The 20,084-nt window shown below is 40.9% G+C and overlaps 1 protein-coding gene across 2 annotated transcripts in view; it reads left to right on the top strand.

Moving 5' to 3' along the window:
* The first annotated feature begins 2,698 nt into the window (after positions 1-2,698).
* Positions 2,699-20,084, top strand: part of PPP4R3A (protein phosphatase 4 regulatory subunit 3A) — a 46,234-nt gene continuing 28,848 nt past the window's right edge. Inside the window, exons 1-2 of one of the 2 annotated variants that reach the window (XM_074824951.1) lie at positions 2,699-4,077; positions 11,930-11,985. In XM_074824951.1, coding sequence (XP_074681052.1) covers positions 3,936-4,077; positions 11,930-11,985 — 198 coding nt within the window. In that variant the 5' untranslated portion in view covers positions 2,699-3,935. Of the gene's footprint in view, positions 4,078-11,929; positions 11,986-12,358; positions 12,543-20,084 lie in introns of those variants that run through there. The other variant, XM_074824952.1, reaches the window with a different exon arrangement.

Raw genomic sequence — 20,084 nt, 5'->3', positions numbered from 1 at the left:
GATGCATTCTTCCTGAGATGCTCCAGTGTGGATCACATCCATGTGTTGCAGTCCTCCCAGCACTGAACACAACAGTGGGGGCTACTTCTTCCCACAGAGTCCTGGCCTCCTTTAAGCACAGCCACCTGCTCTGGTGTGGGGTCCTCCACAGGCCGCAAGCGGTTCTCTGCTCCTCCGGTGACCCCCATGGGTGGCAGTGGGGTGGCCCTACTGTCTGACCACAGATACAGGGGGGCTCTCTGCTCCAGCGCACCTCCCCTCATTCTCTTCCTTCCTTTCACTGACCTTGGTGTTCACATAGGTGACCTTCCTGTAACTTGTCCTCAGAAGTCCCAACCCTCTCCCAGGTTCCCCTTCTTAAATACGTTATCGCAGAGGCTCAGCCACCATCGCTAATTGGCCCAGCCTTGGCCAGAGGTGGGTCTGACTTGGAGCTGGGGAAGCTTTCGAGAAGCTTCTCACAGGGGGCCACCACCATAATAACAATGTAATTTTCTTTCCCAAATGATAAGCAGATATTGAAAGAAAAAGTTATCTTGTTCTTTATTCTAGACTGTTGTGCAAGAGGACCTCACTGGTAAACCCAGTTTAGGCTTATTCCTATTACATTGATCCATATGCAGTTATTTCCTATGAATATGAGAACTTTAAAACTGTATTCAATACTCCATTTCCTCATTTGTTGCTCAATTCCTGGTGGGTCAAAACCTCTGCCAGGGCAAGGTCCTTTATTATTTATAGGAACTAAGGGAGCCTAACGTTTTAACTCAGTTAAGAATGGCCTCTCACGATCCCTGCAGATATTTCCTCCTGGACACAGTCCATCAAACCTCTGGAAATGGAGAGAAGGAATTGACACACTTTTGCCTTCTAACTCATGACTCTAAGAAAAATAAACTCAGTGTTTTTTTCTTTCACATCTCCTTTCCAGCATGGGAAGTTGCCCTCAATGCTCAACCTTTCTTCTGGAATCACTGAGGTAGAAACATTTGAAAACAATAAAACCCCTTGCCAAATATAATGAGAATTGGGATAAAACCTGACAAGTGGGCACTATTGTTGGGCTCAGCATTGTTCAGACTGATATCAAAATAATACAAGGCCAATTAAAAGAAGCTTAACCCAAAATTTTCATAAAGCAAACTATGCAAACTGAAATCTGACTGAACTTGTTTTCAATTCACAAAAAACCCTGAAAAAATCAAAACTGCAGTGAGCAGCGGTCTATACTTAATCTGATGGCCACAAGAGGGTACAATTTGTAAATTGTAAATGAGTATAACAGTCCCAGGGAGGTTTCTCTAAATGACATCAATCTTTTTTGAAGTCACAAAAATCCATCTCCAGAACTGCCTCAGAGAAATTCTGGCACGAGTGCGTCCCCTTGAGGGATGCACAGTTCCCCAAACCAAGGCGTCGAGAGCCTTTTTGTGCACATGCTGCATGACAGTTTCCCTCCAACCAGGACCCATTATTTGCAGTTCTCAGACAACCAAATCTTTCAAAACCTTTCACTGCATTAGCCAAGAACACCGTAATAAGAACAACTGAGCACAACATACCTCCAGCTACATTATAGATGCCCAAACAATGCTCTTGAAGGCATTTGTATTCTTAACCAGTCCTCAGGCACCAGAGCCAGGCCTGAAAGCAAAGGCCAAATGGCTTCACCTGAGCACATCAGGTAATTGGGCATCAGTTCTGGAGCTGGACGCTGTCTTTCTCGTGGGGCAAGCAAAATAGAAGACTGAGAAAGGAAAACAGTGGTTGACTGGAGGCTTCCTTGTGACTTGTAATTGATTCTGGGGTGAAAACTTGTAATCTGTGGTTTTGGCTCCAACCAGCCCCAGTATAACTCACTTGGATAAACAAATATCAATACTTGTTTGAAAGTATAAAATAAATTGATCTGAATATATAAAGTGCAATGAGCTCCCATGTACGCAGCATATCTAGAATATACTCTGAAATGGACTCTCTCAGGCAGTGGTGTGTCTGTGGGGTCCCAAACGAACTAGTGTTTTTGCATATTTTAGGGAAATCTGTCAAACATATGTTCAGATGTTGGCAGCAGCGGCAAAAGCAGAGACTCGACAGCTTCTGTTTGTTATTGCAATTGTTAGATCCTATCTCTGTCTATGGAGATCCAACAGCCGCTCAACCAGAAGCTGTTTAACTTTCGGATCACTCAGTAACGTGTGACAGGAAAAAAAAGAAAGGAAAAATAAAACCCAAACAGCCCTTTTGCTAGAGGACCGCTCCAGCTGTGCTCACGAAGCGGAGACGCCCCGAAACACGGTTCCCGGTGCAAGGCAGGGAGGTGGGGGGCGGCAGCAGCTCCCCGCGGGCTCCTCTGCGGCGGGACCCGGGGCCGCGCGTTTGCCCCCGCGCACACGTGGGGCCGCCGGCGCACCCCGCCCCGCCCCGCCGCCGCGCTGCCCGTCACCCCCCACCCCGGCAGCACCCGCGGAGGCCCAAGGCGCCGCGCAGAGCGCGGGAAAAGCCGCCGCCGGGCGCAGCAGGCAGCGGGGGCACCCGGCGCTGCCCTCCGCGCCGCCTCCCCTCCCGCTTCCTGCGCCCGCGGAAACGGCCCGGCCAGGGCTCCACGCGTGTCCCGCCCGCGCAGATCCGAGCGCGATCCCAGCAGGACGCTGCGTGAGGGCGCTGCGTGGGGGCGGCGCTGGGCGCGGTGCAGGGCGCGGTGCAGGGCGGTGGGGCTGCGTGGGGCCCGGCGGCGCGTACCCGCCCGTGGGCGCGGAGCGCGCCCCCAGCCCGCTGCCCGCTCGGGGCCGCTGGCCCTTTAAATGCTGGCGGGCGGCCCGTGCCGCCACTGGTTGGGAGACCCCGCGCCTCCAGTGAGAGGTGAAACCAAGATGGCGGCCGCGCAGTGACTGAGGCGGAGACGGAGCCGGTGGGAGCCGGGTTGGACGGGCCTCGCTGCCCCGCACCGCGCCGCACTGTACCGTGCCGTCGCCCCCTCCGCCGGGCAGAGCGCCTCTCTGCCGGCCGGGCTGCTGAGTGTCTGGAGCGCAGCCACGCCGCAGGGTGCGCTGAGAAGTCGGGACTGAGTCGCCGCAGCACCGGGAGGAGGAGGAGGAGGAGGAGGAGGAGGAAGAAGAATATGGCGGCGGAGTCGGGCTGGGAGTGAAGCCGCCGCCTGCGACCGGAGCCCATGGGGGAGACGGGGCGCTGAGCCCGCCTGCCCGCTTCATCCCGCCCCGGGACAGGCAGTGCCCGCAGGCCCCGGCCAGCCCCGGCGGGAAGGAGGGCGGCTCCTCGGAGCCCCGCGCTGACGGACGGCGAGCGAGGGGCTTCGGGCCTGGGCAGCTGCTGCACAATAGAGCCGAGCTCCAGGCCGGGGCGAGCGGCCCCTCTCCCGCCTGCCTCCCTCCGCCTGCTTCACCCCAGCCTCGCCAGCCTCCCGCCTCCTTCCCGCGCCAGGGCCCCGGCCTCCAGGGTCGCCTGCTCTTGTCACCCCGGGCCGGCTGCCTGCTGCCGCCCGTGCCATCTGCTGTCCACCGCTGCTTCCACTCCCGTGGATCTGCTTCTCCTCCAGGATCCCTTCTTCACCGCCTCTCCTGCCTGCCCTTCGCCCTGCAAAGAGCCTCTCGCCTCTCTGCGGCTCTCCCCTGCGTAAGCTTACTCGGCTTTTGTGCAGCGCCTGACTGTGCCTGGAGCAGCTCCCCTTTTACATCTTTGCCTCTTTTTTTGTTCCCCCTCTTCCCCGGCACCCCCCAATCCTCTGATGCCCTCGATAATGAGGATCCCGTTGGAGCACTGAAGAGGAGTAAGAAGAGCTTGCTTGGCGTGCCTGTTTGGGGCTACTACCTTCTTTCCCGCTCCCCTCCTTTGAGGGGGGCCTAGTCCCCGGTCAGCCTCCTGCTCCTCTAGCAATTGCAAGCCAGAGTGGTGGCTGTGGTGTGGCAGGCGGCAGGATGACTGACACCCGGCGGAGGGTGAAGGTTTACACGCTAAATGAGGACCGCCAGTGGGATGATCGAGGCACAGGGCATGTGTCCTCTTGCTACGTGGAGAGGCTCAAGGGCATGTCCCTGCTAGTCAGGGCAGAGAGTGATGGTAAGTGTGTGTGTCTGAAGGTACAATCCTTCCTCGTCCTACCCAGAAAAGAAACTGGGCTTAGCTTTGTGTCTGTTGCCTTAATGTTTTGCAGTGTAATTCAAATAAGATTCTTAAAAGCAAGTAGGCACTAACCATAGTTCATTTGTGTTAGGCCAAGTGAAAGAAATGGAAGATAGCCATCAAGTGCAAGCATAGCAGCCACTTGATTCGTAGTCAATATGGTGTTGTGTACAAAATATGTTCAGGTCTTGTGGTCAGTGTTGTGTGGGTTTGGATATCTAGTGAGCTATTGCTAGACGTCCAATGTACTCCAGTTTCAAAACTGATCATTGGGATATATCCTTCCTTAGATGTTTCTGGAAGTGATCCCGTTGTTAAACGAGTTGTTAAAAACTTACATCACATATTTTAGTATAGATTTTGAAAAAGTCATTGGATGGACAACACCCTTTTTTTCTTTGGTAGCAAGAATTATGCAAGACATTCTAAAAGCTATCAACAGTTATCAAGGTACAGTTGTTAGAGTAGTAAAGACAATACAGTGGACAGAACAGCATTTTCAGACATGCTTTTTTTATGGAATGGTAGTTCTCAGTCCTTCAGCAGTTCTAGATCTTCCTGTAAATAAATTTAAAACGATGCGTTATCAGCTTCTTCACATTTTCTGACAACAGATGACAGTAGTATAGGTTGAGTAGTAGTAGTTTCTACCCTTGTAGCTACATGTTTGGGCTAGTCTTGATTATTGGTTAAGTGAGTCCATGACTGCTATGATCAGACTAGATTTTAAAATGTATACTTTGCGGTATCTAGCATGTGCCATTTTGCTAGTAAAGTCCGTCAGTGTATGACTTATTATTTCATTAGATTTATAGCTACTGTATCTAGTGGCTTGTAGATCTAGTTGTAGCTTGTGACTGTCAAAAGACCTTGTAATTTTCTGTAGTTGGCTTTTTCGTTGTAGGAATTGGGATGAAAAGCAACTTGACAATCATTAATTCTTACTGTTTATTGCAGTTTGTCAGAACTTTCTCAATCTCTACAACAAATATCATAAACTGATATGGAATAATCAAACTTGCATCTGAGCAGGATTTTGATAATTGAGCTTGATAAGCATTAATGTCAGGGTTTTGTAGTTTCTTGATTATACTTTAAAAAGTTAAACTGATACTTGATTTTATTTATTTTACACTGAAGAAGATGCATTTACAGTTTGACCAACTTCCCAGTGTAAGAGAGGGAGGGAGGTAAAAAGAAGGTTATCACTAAATTTTTAGGCTAATCTTTACAGTGTATTTTGTTGTAGATACAGTCCTTGCTGTCTACATGGCTGATGTGCTCATGTTTAAAAGCTGTCATGTCTTTCATACGCTAAACAATTTCCTCATTTTTTTTTTTTATTCTTAGAAAAGAAAGTAAAAGAACTGCAGTTCATAACCTGCTTGTGAAGAAATAGCCCATTCAAACTAAAATCCCTTTATTGACTTTCAGTGGGATATGTATGCTTAAGACTGATTAGAACCTGAATTGGACTGTTGTTCATTTACAACAAATAAACTGGCAACATCTGGAAGAAGGAAAATACAAATTGGTATAAATGATCCCCAAACAAAGATGAAGTCATTACTTTGTGTTGCATAGTTAAGATACTCTAATTAAAACAGAACTGGCTCAAATTTACTAATTGTACCTAATATACAGAGGTATATTTAATAGGATACACACATTAGACGTCTCTCAAACAGCATATGTGTACTTCAAGAGTATTGAATAATATACAGCGCTTAAGTTCTTAATTTAGTAGGTAGTATCAGTCCTGGGTAAATGTGCACTCTATTAATAGGCTAGTTTTTCTAACTTGCTTGTGTAAACACCTCATAAAATTTTATTTATATTTTGTTTACTCCCGGTGTCAATTGTTTGTGGGCTAATTTTGAAGGCAAATGTAGTAATTTTTACATGTGAGCAAATGGTTTGGAAAAAGGTAATGCCAGACTTACGTTTTAGGTACTATGCAATTTGCGTGCTCCCTTGTGTGCTTTTTTAACTAAATGAAGTAGTTAACTGTGATTGTTTTTTTTTCCTAGTTATCAAAAACATACAAATACTAGGAACCTGACCTATACACCGTTTGCCTCCATGTTTCCATTGCGTTCATGTATTGTCTGTGAGCTCCTCCTCTTTCCACAATGAAACTTCTTCCTTCCTCCTTTTCTAAACCAGCTTTTCCTAGTGTTTGAGCTGAGATTCATCCTGTGCACGCTGGCACGTTCTTAACTGGCTTACTCCAGGAAGCTGACTGAAAACCTCGGGATCTGCCTGAAGTTAAGGGCTCCGTTTCCTGAGTGGGGGAGGCCGTGGGGGATGTTAGCAGTAGTTCCTGCTGTGTATGGGAAATTCCCACTCCTGTTAAAGGGCCAGTTCCGCTGTGCACAGAGCAACAGCAGAGTTACTAGAGGTTCATTTGGCTGATCATGTGGGCTAGCACATAGTTCAGTCTTTTGATTGTGCAGCTGTGACTTGGTGTAGCTCCCTAGCTGCTTTACAAGTGCTTGAGATTTTATGGCAGAGTCAGGGTGCTCAGATAAGGGAGCTACAATCAGTATGCCAAGTCCAAGGTAAGTTATCGTTGGAGTTGAATAAGAGTGCAATTTTTTTATCTGTAAGAGTGGTTTTTTTCCTTGAGTTGGTGTTTGTTTTAACACCATCTCAAAAGAAAAGAACTTAAAGCAGATGAGTGATTTATGTTGCTATTGAGATGTCTAATGCTCCCAGGGACTGAAGTTTTTTAAGAGTCCTTGCAGGCAATTTGGAGTAATCTATTACAGTACAGAAATACCATAAACTGCTTTCAGATCAGATATAATATGCTTTGAAACAGGCAATTGTATTTCCTTTTTCTTTTACAGTTAAACAACTATTAACGTTTTTACTTAAAACCCTGAAAAGTTTCTCTGTGTGATTCCTAGTTACAGTGTATTCTACTTGAATTGCAGTAGAGCAATAGTGAACTGTTACAAATGATCACGTTCCATATGAGTTTCTGTGTATAATAGAAGCCTTTGATTTCTTACCTGTTTCTCACATGTATTTTAGGCTGCTGTGGCCTGCCTCATTCTTAAAATGTCTATGTGCTTCTAGATTTTTACTGCATGGTTTCAGATTGCTTTTTTTGTTCTGAGCCCACATGACCGAAGTGACCTCTAAAATTAACTTTCCTGTTCAACTAACTTGGATTAATTTGAAGGCTTAAGCTTTTAATTAAAGTTTACTAGTCCTGTAACTAAACTTTTTGACAAGCCAAAGTGAACTCGCCCATTGGAGGCCATATTTGCCAGCTTTCTTTTAGGATCTAATCACTTCTATTCAGAAGTTGTAGTTTGCCACTTCTGAATTCTGTGTGTTAATGACTTGCTACAGGGTAGGCATCCACATCCTCACTGTTTCTTTACACTAGGTATCAGTAACCCCATAATACTGGCAGGAGGTTTAGCCAAAATTTGGCCTAAGTTTGCTTTACCTTGCTCAAACTCAAGGGGTTAATTTTATTTATTTATTTTTAAGAAAGCAACACAAGATTTTGTGGTTATGTACTTACCTTAGGTTAAAATGAAAAAAAATGGGAGGGGGTGGTTTTTTTTTTGGTTTGTTTCTTTTCTCCTGGTTCTCCCCTCTCCTTAACATTTGGGTTTCACCCTTCAGAAATGTGTTAGACTAAGGAATAGTCTCTTGCGAATGCAGAGCACATTCGTGGACCTCAGTTTGAGCTGTTTCCTCAGTTTCTGTGGATTGGTTTCTGTGATTCAGTAGCAGCAGAACTGATTGCAGAACTTAAACCTCTGTGTGCATCTTGCAAAAAAACAGGTATTGAATTGAAATTTTCATTTAAACATAAACATGTTTATGCTGGTGAGAGGTAAGGAGTGACACTGACCTTTTCTGCTTTTGAGAAAGGATCCACATAACAGTTTGATGGGAGAGGAATGGTATTCCATATCAAGAGGTCTCCTCTGTATGCATATATGTAAACAAGTGCAGATTTGTTGTTTGAGACTACTGGCTTGGGATATTTGATGTTCTGTAAATATCTTTGAAAACAGCATTATATAGGTCTGTAGGTAGTCTCTTTTGAGGAAGTCTTTTCCTATACATGCATTCCTTTCACAGCACGGAACAGTGGTATTATACTAACAAAAAAACCCAGCTGTGCTATATTGCATTACAGTGGCAAATAAAAGAATTCTGCAAATCAGTGTTTTATTCTTTATAGGTGGTTTCAGATGTTACTTTCTGGCACCAATGTTTTGCAGTTACCTTTACAAATTTGTTCAGTTTAGAAGATAACTAATCTGCATAATTTTGAGGTCTCTATTGAAGCTTGTATTAAGATGAGTTTCCAGGTCTTACCTAACTTTGAACAGAGTCATTGGGTCAATGAAGATGAAATTTTGTTGGTGTATTTTGTTTAAGTAGACTGGGTAGTCTTAGCATATTCTAGGATAGTACCAAGAGAAAAATATCTACATAGAAAATAATTGCTTATGACAAATGCAAGAGTAAGCATCTTGAACAGCATCTCGGAATCAATACTGATAATTGACTTAATGGAGAAGAGATTTATTTGCTGTATGTTAAATTTCTGTAACCTTTTTCTAAAGAATGTATTTGTGTTATAGACATGTTACTGTTGCCTGTTTCCCTGAAGCAACTAATAGAGACCTAAGACTGCTTCATACTAGGAGGGGACCTGATCCTATAGAGCTTAGTGTATGAAAAACTCATTGAACTAACTAATAGAGCAGTCACTGATTTTTTTTTTTTTTTTTTTTTAATTATTGAACCGTTTTTGGGGAACAAATTGCACCCAGGGAGCATCAGATTTTCCAGAAGGATGCATTTGGGGCAGTTAGAACAGTTTATGCTTTGGTATGTTTCTATCTCCAAATCATATTTTTCTGGTTATTGTCCGGAATGGTGAGGAATAAGTTGAATCATGTGGTAACGAGAAGCAAGTCAAGCCTTATAAGGCTTGATTTGTCTTTCCTGCAAGCATTAGGTTTGGTAGAGAAGAAATGCTCTTTTGTGGAAAGTCTAGTAAAGAGGTCATTCTCTAGTGTCTGCTTCTAGCCTGGAAAATGAAATGTCTCCATTCAGTTGACTTCAAGATTATTGTTTTAAAATAGTATTTTGTCAAACATGGCATTCAAGTTACACATATTTTGCTAATTTCAGATTTTCCATGTCTGTAGATCTGTTCAGCAGTTAAAATATAATGTTGAAATTATTAATCGCTTTTAATTCTTATAAGATTCTAATTCACATTTGCTGCTATTAAATATTTCTAGGCAGTAAAGACTTTCTAGAAGTTACCACAAAATAATATTCTAAAACTTCAAAGCTGAGGCTTTGAAACTGAAAGTAAGATTGAAGTGAAATACTGCCTATAACTGATGATCATAATGGAAAAGGGAATGCTGTTTTTAGATGTTCACTAGGCAAATCGAAAATTCAGAGCTCGAGACCATGGCCTAAGTACCACAGTGTATTGGATTCACCAGTAAAGCTCATCTTAAGATGTTTCACTTCTCTGTCCTGCTCTGTAGTTTGTGATTTTTATTTTTTCTTTTGTTACGCTGTCACACTTAAGCTGTTTTGTTAACAGAGCTGATGCGGGTTAGAAAACTGGAAAAACTTCTGAAAAAAGAAAGGATAGTATATGTGGTTTTAGGGGAAGATTGCTTTTTCGTTGTCTTGTTTTCCCTTGATGGCTGTTTAGTTCAGTTTTGTTACTGTATTGTATCTTAGTTTGTAAACAGCTCTTACTGCAAGAGCAGCTGAGACAGGGCGATAGCTTCTCAAGCCAAGTTCATTAGTGAGGCTGCTTTCTTGTAGAACAGATGACTTAGAAGCAGCCATCACAGGTAAGCTACTTTGTTAGTTAAAAAAAAAATGTATCTGATTATCACATACATAATAAGCTAATGAATATAAAAATCCATGGTAAAACTTCTAAATTCATGAAGTAATAACCTTTCTTACCCCACCTGGAGTACTGCATCCAGCTCAAGTCCTCAGCACAGTTAAGACATGGACCTCTTGGAGCAGGTCCAGAGTAGGGTCACAAAAATTATCAGAGGGCTGAACACCTCTCCTCTGAGGAAAGGCTGAGAGAGTTGGGGTTGTTCAGCCTGGAGAAGAGAAGGCTCCAGGGACACCTTATTGAGGCCTTTCAGTACTTCAAAGGGGCTTACAAGAAAGATGGAGACAAACTTTTCAGTAGGGCCTGTTGTGATAGGACAAGGGGGTAAACTGAAGGAAGGTAGATTTAGACTAGATATAAGGAAGAAATTTTTTACAATGGGGGTGGTTAAATGCTGGAACACGTTGCCCAGAGAGGTTGTGGATCCCCCCTCCCAGGAAGTGTTCAAGGTCAGGTTGGATGGGGCTCTGAGCAACCTGATCTAGTTGAAGATGTCCCTGCTCATTGCAGGGGGGTTGGACTACATGGCCTTTAAAGGTCCCTTCCAACCCAAACTATTCTGTGATCTTTGTTAGTAAGTAGCTATTCTTTAGGAAAGTGGGGTTTTTTTGTAAATGTAACCTATGAGATTGAGGGTGATGATACTTAGTAAACAAACATTGGTTTGGGATATTTTTTGTTCCGGATTTTATAATTGCTATAAATTGGTAGTGAAAACTAGCTAGTCATTGTTGATTCTACTGTGAGATTTGGAAGTACAGTTTTCAGTTCCGAGTATGTTTTTCAAATCCATGTAATTTGTTTTCTTGTCTTCAAGTAGTCAAGCTCTCATATTTGAGGTGGTTGAAGCATTTTAATTTTTTTTAGTGCAGATTTTGTGAGATATTTGTCAAATGTTCTAGTAATACAAGTATAAGACTGCCTTGGAACTGTAGCTATGCAACTGAGAAGTTGAGACTTAAAGAAAGTTTGGACTTTTCTTAAAGAATAAATTCAAGCAGGTAAATGAATGGAGAAGTGCCTGTTTAAAGGGATGCTTGTGGCCCTATGTGTTAATTACAGGGCTGACTATGCTAGTTAATTTATTGGTGGTACTTCATGTATGTTGAGTAAAGCCATGCAGATAAGTAAATTTAAGTCACGGTTGTACAGAGTCCCTCATGCATTGGCATTTGTGCAGCTGAGCAGCAAGGTAGATGAGGGAAGTGATTGGATCAAAAATAAAAGCAGTTTTAAGGGTTGTTTTCACCTAGATCAACCCTCCAAACCACTTAAATGTGACCTGTATTAACAATAACGCTTATGCAGAAGGCAGGGCAAGAAAACACAGACATGAGAATAGAATTGCTGTTCTGTGTCTTAAATCAGTATAAGCTGCTGTGAAAACATTGTTCCTAAGCTTATCATATGTGAAGTTCTGTGGTATTGGCAGTCATAATGGTTGCTCTAAGCATTAGTTTCTAGATATGCTTTCCAGCAAACAACTTTTAAGAACGAATACCACATGATTAGCAAATTTCATACAAAACTGTAGATGATCTATGGAATGCAGTTGTGATGCTTCTTGTGTACTGATTTTATGCGGACTTTATCATCTCTAAAAAAAATTTCTGTGGAAAAGTTGTTACTAAGAATAAGAAGGAGGTTAAAAATCCAGTCCTTAAAACACTGTTGAACATTCTGTACTATGCGAACAGTATCTTTGAGGGGAAGAAATGAAATATAAAGCTGTAGAATATGGGTTTAACAGGCTTATTGTTGGGAGGAAAGGTGTTAATACCTACTTGAGGAAAGAGTGATCAGGAAATTATGTTGAGATTGAAATTTCAGTACATGTGTAAATAAGTGGAACTTTTTTTTTTCTAGGCTCTCTTCTTTTGGAGTCCAAAATTAACCCGAACACTGCGTACCAGAAGCAACAGGTAAACATACTTTTTTCCTCACGTTTGAAGGCAGGTTCTTTAACTTCAATAATGCAGTCATTTTTTTTGCCTCCATTGCAAATTATATTGTATGTTCTTGTACCAAAAATTGGAGGCAAAGTACTTCTTGACATTTTTGTGTGTTTCAGGATATGTGTTTTATTTCTGTGCATTTTTTGTGAAGTTATCTAGATAACTTGAACTCTGTTTTACACAAAAAAATGCTTTGGGAGAGACAGGCAAAGCATAGTTGTGAAAATCACAAAGCAGCTGAGGTTTCTGAGGATTATAGTATCTGGAACTTAATATCATCTGGCTTTTTTCTTCTTTATATTTCAGATACTACAACTTTCAATGTATTTCATTTAAGAGAAGACTAGAAGGCTTTAAAGCTATTTGCATGTTTACCTTTGTTTGACTTTTACTTGGAAGATGGATATGGGTTACTACTGCTTCAAAGCATTCTGTATACATAAAAGCAGCTTCTCGCCTCTAGTTTGTGTCTTCAATTATTTAAGCCATACATTGTGAGCCCCTAAAGAATGCTACTGAGATGGGTGAGAAGTGAACTGTAGGTCTTGCACTTTGTTTGCTGTTCTTATCTCATGGATGCTGAGAATTACCCTTAGAGGTTAAGAAATGCTGAACCAGATTATATTTTGTTGCCTGTCTGGTCAGCTCAGACTTGCTAAAATCCTGTCAAGTACAGTTAATGTATTAAAACACTCTTGTCTTCAGCTTTAATAGTTTATTATAAGCATAGACATACTGTAGCTTTGCTCACAGGCAGTCCCAGTGGTTGTGTGGCTGCAGCAGTTTGTAGGATTGTATGTTGAACTGAATGGGGAGAACCAGTCTGGGTTAAAAGTGTCCTTGCTTGGAAAATTTAACCTGTGTCTGCCCCTTGATATAATTCATCATGCACCATATAAACAGTCAGCACTGAACAACTGGTAAGACTAATGTGGGGTGGAGAATCAATTGCAGGGAGTATGAAGGGACAAGACCAGCAAAAATGCTAAGCAAACTAACTCCTAGTTGTAATCCTGACTTGCTTGAGGTCATGGTTCTGTGATAGAGTAACCCAAGCTTTAGGACTCCTAAAATGACACTGAATATCTCACAGCTCTGTGGCATAAAGTGCTGATCTAGTGTAAACTTGCTTTGCTGGTATAATCTGTTCAAAGAGCATTGAGGGGTGAGCTTTGTATCGATAGGCTTTATGCCAGATCAAACATGAACCCTACTTAAAGTAGGCATAAAATTGTAAGACTGGTACAAACCACCACATGTGCCTGTCAGTGCAACAGCATTTCATATCGGTGCTCACTGCTACTCTGGGTCAGACGTGTATTGTCAATACTGGTGATTGTGAAAACATGGTTAGACAAATAAAAATATTAAACGTGGATCTGGCCTGTTAGAACAGCACTGTACATTTTCTATGCTGGAGAAGGAAAAGTGCAGTTCTTAAAGCTTTCAAATGCTGTGTAGACAGAAATTTGTATTTGCAGGATTGTTCATATTATTTAAGCAAAGCAGTCTCTAATATAGGTTGAATGTAGGGCTTCACTCTGAGCCGTAGAAATACCAGATCTTTCTTGGCGTGTGTATTAATCCTACGTTACAGCACATTACCTTTCAGGTGAGGCCTAGTTATCCTTTCCCTTAGTAAAAGTTCAGAGTTTAAACCTGATTCCATATGAGCTAAGCTTGGAGTTTAGCAGCTGAAAGGAAGAGTTTCTTCTTTCTAGCTCTGCTCATAGAACTCTGAACTGCCTAAACTCACTAAATCACAAGAAAATCAACTTGGTACTCCAAATCCCTCTTCAAAAACTGGTAACTCTACGACAGCAGAAGTTTCAAGTCACCTCACACAAGATCCATTTGTGGAACTGTGTGATGGAAGAGTGAGTGAGGTCTTCCCTTTTTGGCTGCAGAATGCCACTTAGGTTGCCTCAGCTACTAGTGAAATTGCAGTCTGAGATAGAAGACTTAAAGTTCCAGTTTGCCTGCTGTTGTCAGTTGCACTTGCAATTTCAAGAAAAATCTCCTAGAAACATAAGACTTAACTTCAAAGTAACTTTCCAGTGTTATGGTCTTACAAGCCTTTTATCTCAATCTTGTTGTGAGGGTGAACCTCCATTTCCTTTTAAAGGGGTACATAGTCATACATCAGAGCTGTTTTTACTGTGACATGCTTAGCATGTGACTTGTGGGCAGTTTAGATACCTAATGAAGTAAGTGGATGAGTTCTGACTTTTGTCTAGGCTGACACAAGGTTTGTAAGAAGAAACAATCTTTTATGGGACCAACTACCGTAATTTGTGGTTGGAAGGAAGGAGAGATGTGTGATAGTTAAGCTCTTGGGGAAACACTATGCCTATGCCAGTTGCTTCAGGTTCTTCAACAAGCCTATAGATACTTTTGTGATAAACAGGGAAATTTTTCCACTGGTGAAAGAACCTTCTACTTATGCTGCACTTCTAGTGCCAGTGAGAAACTGATTGTGTCAGGGATTGTTGATACCGCAAATGATGCAATCTCAGCATATACATGTGTATATTTTAATGATAACGGTCACAGCTTAGATCATTATTTGGCAAAATAATAGTGTGGAGACCTGAGTACAAGTCTGCCATGCTGCTTCTGTTCTCTTGGCATGTAAAACATCCATGGAAACCACAAAACAAAACCAAACCAACAAAAAAACCCAACAAAAGCCATACCCTGTGAACCTGAGTTTCAAGTAAAACTTTGTTAAATTGTCTGCTTTAGATTTCTTGGAGTTTAGGATTGAAAGCAATGACCACCCTTTATTGTGGATTAATTGGGTCTCTGCAGATAAATGTCAATTGGTGGCAGATAGCAAGTGTCTGCTTTTCCCCTTGGAGAGGAAGAATACCTGACAGATCTCAAGACCTGCTTGGGGACTCATTTTTCATATGTCAACACAGTCCTGAGATACTTCAGTTTGCACAGTCTAGTCCCTGCTCTTCCCAGACTTACCTGCCATCTAGAGGTTTGGAATAATTCCTTAAAGCATGAAACACATAGGCAGTCTTAACTACCTTTTCACTAGTCAGATAAATTAGATTAGTCTTTCTGTCACAATGAAGAGTCGTTTTCTGCTGTGTGTTCAAAAAGAAAGATAGGTCTATGTGTCTGATTCTGTAACATACAGTTGCTACCAGTGGAAGTTTTTGGATGCTCCATGTACATCCTGACAAACTCATCATTACTTCTACTAGAACTAGTAGAAAGGAATCTGTATGAGGAAAACAAGCTAGAAAGAAAACAACTTGAGAAACTAATGTCCAATGGCTCAGAAAAGGGACTAATATTTCTTATGTTAAGGTACAGTTTATAGGCAGAAGATTTCTTCTGAAAAAGCAAAATGCACATCACTACAGCCACTTGGCCTCCTGGCATGCATTCTTTTTTAGGGCTTTATGTTAAGTTTTATTGGTACTCTTATTTTAAAACATTACAATAATGGTCCTAAAACTTTGGTATGGCATATACTGGATTTAATTATGGGTAAGTAGCACAGTTTAAAAGCAAATTTTGCTTAGTAAGTGGAATTTAATTGTACTATGGGTTGCTGGACCACAGACAGAATACTTAGTTTTCCTCTTCTGTAGTTGGTTGTTTTCTTAATATACTAGTAAGGATAGAAGATGTTTTGATTGTAATGTCCTGGTGAAGTTGGTTTACATGCTTCAATCCATGCTCTGTTTTTTTGTGTTGATTTTAAAGGCATTAAAATGACACAATTCCCGAATGCTAGTGGTAGAGGTGCTGTTCTTAAACAAGTGACCCTTATACAGAAAATGAATAATTGCACTAGTATTTTAGGACAACACACCTCTTCATATGCAACCTTAAAGGAGAAATAAATTATATATATGTAGCATTTATCTAGGGAGAAAGCTGATATGGGTGTGGACTGGGGTATATACTCTTAATATACTTTGGCACTGCTTTATCAATTGAACAGTGAAGACTTACATCCCCAATTTTATTTTAGATACATCCATGTATGTCCTGTAACCCAGTGATGAAGTATGTATTACATTCTTTTTTGACTGAAACAAGGAAGACTTGAGTTGCTTCCAGCTACAAAGTCTTGCCTCTGCACTAGAAACTTCAGTGTCTTGTGTCCTCTGCTTTTGCAGTCCCTTTTTCAGTTCCTCACAAAAATACAAAGCTTAAAGTCACCCAGAGTACCATCTACTAGCTATATAGCTTGAAGGTGGCTATCCTTGAATGATGGAGAGCAGACTTACTAATAACAAAGCTAAGTTTTGAAAAGATCCAAAAAGGCACTGACAGATGCTCAAAGATGATGAACTTCCTACCCTTGCTGTCAGGACAAGCTTGCCAACAGTGAAACTATTTCAATAAAATCTGTGCCTACTGTAGCTAAGACAGTAAGGAGGAGTGTGTGGTTTTGTGGGGTGAGGGGAGAAACAAGGGGAGTGACTACTCTTGCTTTTGGGGTGGATTGGTTCTCCGTTTTAAATGATCACATGTTCCTTTATCTTCACATGTGTTTTTCTGTGAAATCTAATTTTTCTGCTGTTTTACGGTGTGGTCACTAGGCCAGTGAGTCAATGTTCTGTTACAGAACTAATAAACTGATTCTATTTCATGTGATTCATGGGAATGCAGCTATGAAATCGCTAACTGGAAAGTCACGTATGATTGTTGAGCTTTCATAGAAGCTAATAGAATATGTTCTGCCAAAAGACTGAGTGTGCCTTTGATTAGTTATTCCAGTTTTGGGATAACTTGTTAGCACATCCAGATGTCCAGGTTCTAGGTGAACAAATGCAAAAAACCAAATACAGAACTGAAACGATATTACATTACTGGGGCGGGGTTTTTTTGGCCTGAAGATTCTGCTGCAACCTACCATGATAACTATATATATTTAACTTAAAAAACCTGGATAGTGCAGTAGTTTATTTCATAAGCAGAAAGCTGCTTATGAAACTGTACTTGCTAGCAAGATGCTGAAAGGTGGCTTGGCATGTCCAGGGAGGTGTCTGTAACTGTAAACGATGTAAGGGCTTAGATAAGGAAGACTAGCAATCAGGCGCTCCAAAACAGGGAGAAACAACCTTCCTGTGTTGAACTTCCACTGGGGACCAGGAAAGTGTTGTAGGCCTAAATCGTTTGAGGACTAATAGGGAGAGATTAATTTGCTTTTTAAGACAGAAAGCAAGAATTTATGAAAGACCCATCTAACTTGCGGGATCACTACTTCTTGAGAGTAGCCTGAATCTTACAGGGATGCCAAAAGAGTATTTTGGAGCTGCAGAGAAGACTACTATTCTCCCTGGATGTGAACACCAGTGAGAGGGCACTGTCAAACAATAACAGTTTCTTGATTTTGTCACATGAGGAAAGAAATCTTAAATAAATCTTATAACAGAATCAAATCCTGAGTACTAGTTGCTCTGAAATTCTTTATTCTGAAATTCCAGAGCTTGCTTTGGAGACTGTATGAATGCTGTACAACACACCTGCTTATCAGCTTGCTAATAGTTAAATAAAACTGATTTAATGTCTAATAAATGTGTGACTTCTGGTGAGTGTTATGGTGAGAACTTGAGACTGATAGTGTGTATTCAACAACTTTTCTATTAAGGAAAGTAAGCCTTTTGGAAATAATTTCAAAAAATGAGGAGAAATCCTATGGTACATATTAAGCCCTGTCCATCTAAGTACAATTGCCACTGCTTCCTCACTTGAACTATTGCAGTAGAATTTTTGAAGGTTAGCTTCTTATGGTTGAAGTCTCAAATATAGCTGTAGCTCACAGTAGTGCTTCCCTGAAATCTAACTACTTGCTCCATGCGGACTTGATGCAGCCAACAATGAGACAAGCAGTAGAGAAGTCCCTGATTGTATGCTGAAGAAGTTTTGCCTCAGGCTGTAATATTATTATAAGGATAAGAGTGCAAGAAGTTAACCTCCATTGGTAGAAATTATAAATACCTCTTTATGGGAATGTTAGATACATTGTTCTTCTAAAAAGAGGCCTGCTTAGAATTTTTGCTTAAAATTAAGGATTCCTGGTTATATCTGAGCAGTCATAATGACCAATATGAAAGAAGACAAATTCATAAAAGCAGTCCTAGGAAGACAGCAATTTTGTATGGGCTAAGGTAGTGATGACACATCCAACCGGCACTGTTGTCAAAGTATTTTTTTGAGAAGCAGCAAATGATTTTCAAACTCGGAATAAGATTGTGAACTCTACATAAGTAGTTTCCTGATTATCAACCTATTTAAAAAAGATCTTGCCAAGAACTCTAATGCGTCTTGAAAAATGTGATGGTCTAGAATGCTCGGATTCTTGCAGAGCGCTTGGTATAAAAGCCTTCAACGATAAAGCATTTGTCCATGTTTATGACTTGGTTCACACAATGTAGCTATGATTTAATACTGCAGTTTCACATTTTAATTGTGTTTAATAAGCTAGGTAAGAACAATTTTAGATTTTTGTTTTAGTCATCCCATCCAGTTCCTTGTCTAGAGGCTAACACTTTCTGTGTAATGAAAAAAAAAAATGTTTTTATCAAACTGAGCCAGAACTGCTTTTATGAATCATGTAAGATTGAAGATTTTATGATCATAGAGGGGTAGTGTGCAAGACTCATGTCCTTACCTCTAATCAATAGCTACTATTACTAAGCATATTTACTCACACTCCTGCTTTCTCTTGGAATGGAGGAGATAGTCTTAAGAAATTTCAGTTGCTTTTTGGAATTGGAAGAAGTAATGTTTGACATTTGGAAGCAACAGATAGTCCTATTCCATAGCTGAGAGGTCCAGAGTAGTTAGTGGATTCAAATTGCACTTGAGGGGATTTCAGATCAAACATATAGGAAGATTCCTTTAAATAAAACAAGCAGAAACTAAACTTTTGGGTTTTTTATCTTTAACTACTTCTAGAACTTCCTTCAGTTACTTCTCCCTACCTGTGTAAGTCTTGTACTGCTCTTCTTGATAATTATAAGTTTTGTAGGATTAAAAAAATGAAATTATACCAATAACTGTCCGTGTTCAACAGTCATTTTAAACTTTGACCAAACCGTGTATTATGCAACAGAGTGAAATGCTTTTCTCACTTTGTTTCATGTTCTTTTTTTAAAAGCCCCTTGAGGCAAGAAAGGATGTATAAACAAATACTCTCTTACTAAAGGTCCAAAGAGTAGCAATTGATAGATTTCTGTTGACGCACTGATCTATAACATGAAATCCTTGCGTGATAAGACAATAGATAACTAATAATTTGAAATTGTTATTATTGGTAATTGGAAAATACTTTTCTAATATTAATAAACCAAACTTGAAGATTATTCTTCTGCTACTCAAGTAATTTTTCAGCAGTTTTTTGGTTTTCTTTCCAAAGAAGAAACAATTTTAAAACATAATCAGAATGTGTAGAGGTGAAAAAATACTGTTTGAACTTCCACGTATAATAGTAGACGATCTCGTTTAACAAGAACAATTGATATACTATGGCCAAATACACTTCTGTACATCTGTGACTATAGTTTTCAAAAGCAGCTTTACCTTTGTGTTTTCCCTTTCATTTTTCTCTGCCTGCCTGCCTTCTGTCCATCGCTTCTCTCCCCAGAGGAAAAAGACAGACAGACCTGTCTTGGGCCAGTGCTGGATTTTATTCAGAGACTTAGAGCTTTTGTTTATTCAACTTACTGCAGTTAATGTAAATAACACTGTCCTTATTTCTGTTCTTTTAGTCATTTCCCTATTTGCTAGTCATGTTCTTTATAGAGAAGAAAATCTGTTTTGGTCTTCCTTTGGAAATGGCTTGCTTAGAAATCCAACCATTTTCACTTAAATAGAAATGTAATTAGATAGGAACGTTGCAAGTTCTGCTAGGGTCTACTTAAGATTTAGTGTTAGGGTTGGGGTTTTTTTTTAAATGGAATAAGCACTACTCAGTGGGAAGCTGAGGAGATAGTGGTCTTGAAAATTACTGCAGTATAAATACTTACTGCAGAGATTAATGTATTAGATTTTGAACCTGATACATACAATGAATACTGCAGTAAGGTACA

This window comes from Strix aluco, chromosome 4 (genome assembly GCF_031877795.1).
Source record: "Strix aluco isolate bStrAlu1 chromosome 4, bStrAlu1.hap1, whole genome shotgun sequence".
Classification (NCBI taxonomy): domain Eukaryota; kingdom Metazoa; phylum Chordata; class Aves; order Strigiformes; family Strigidae; genus Strix; species Strix aluco.
The sequence above is the reverse complement of the archived record's forward strand: the minus strand, read 5'-3'. Positions and strand labels throughout refer to the sequence as shown.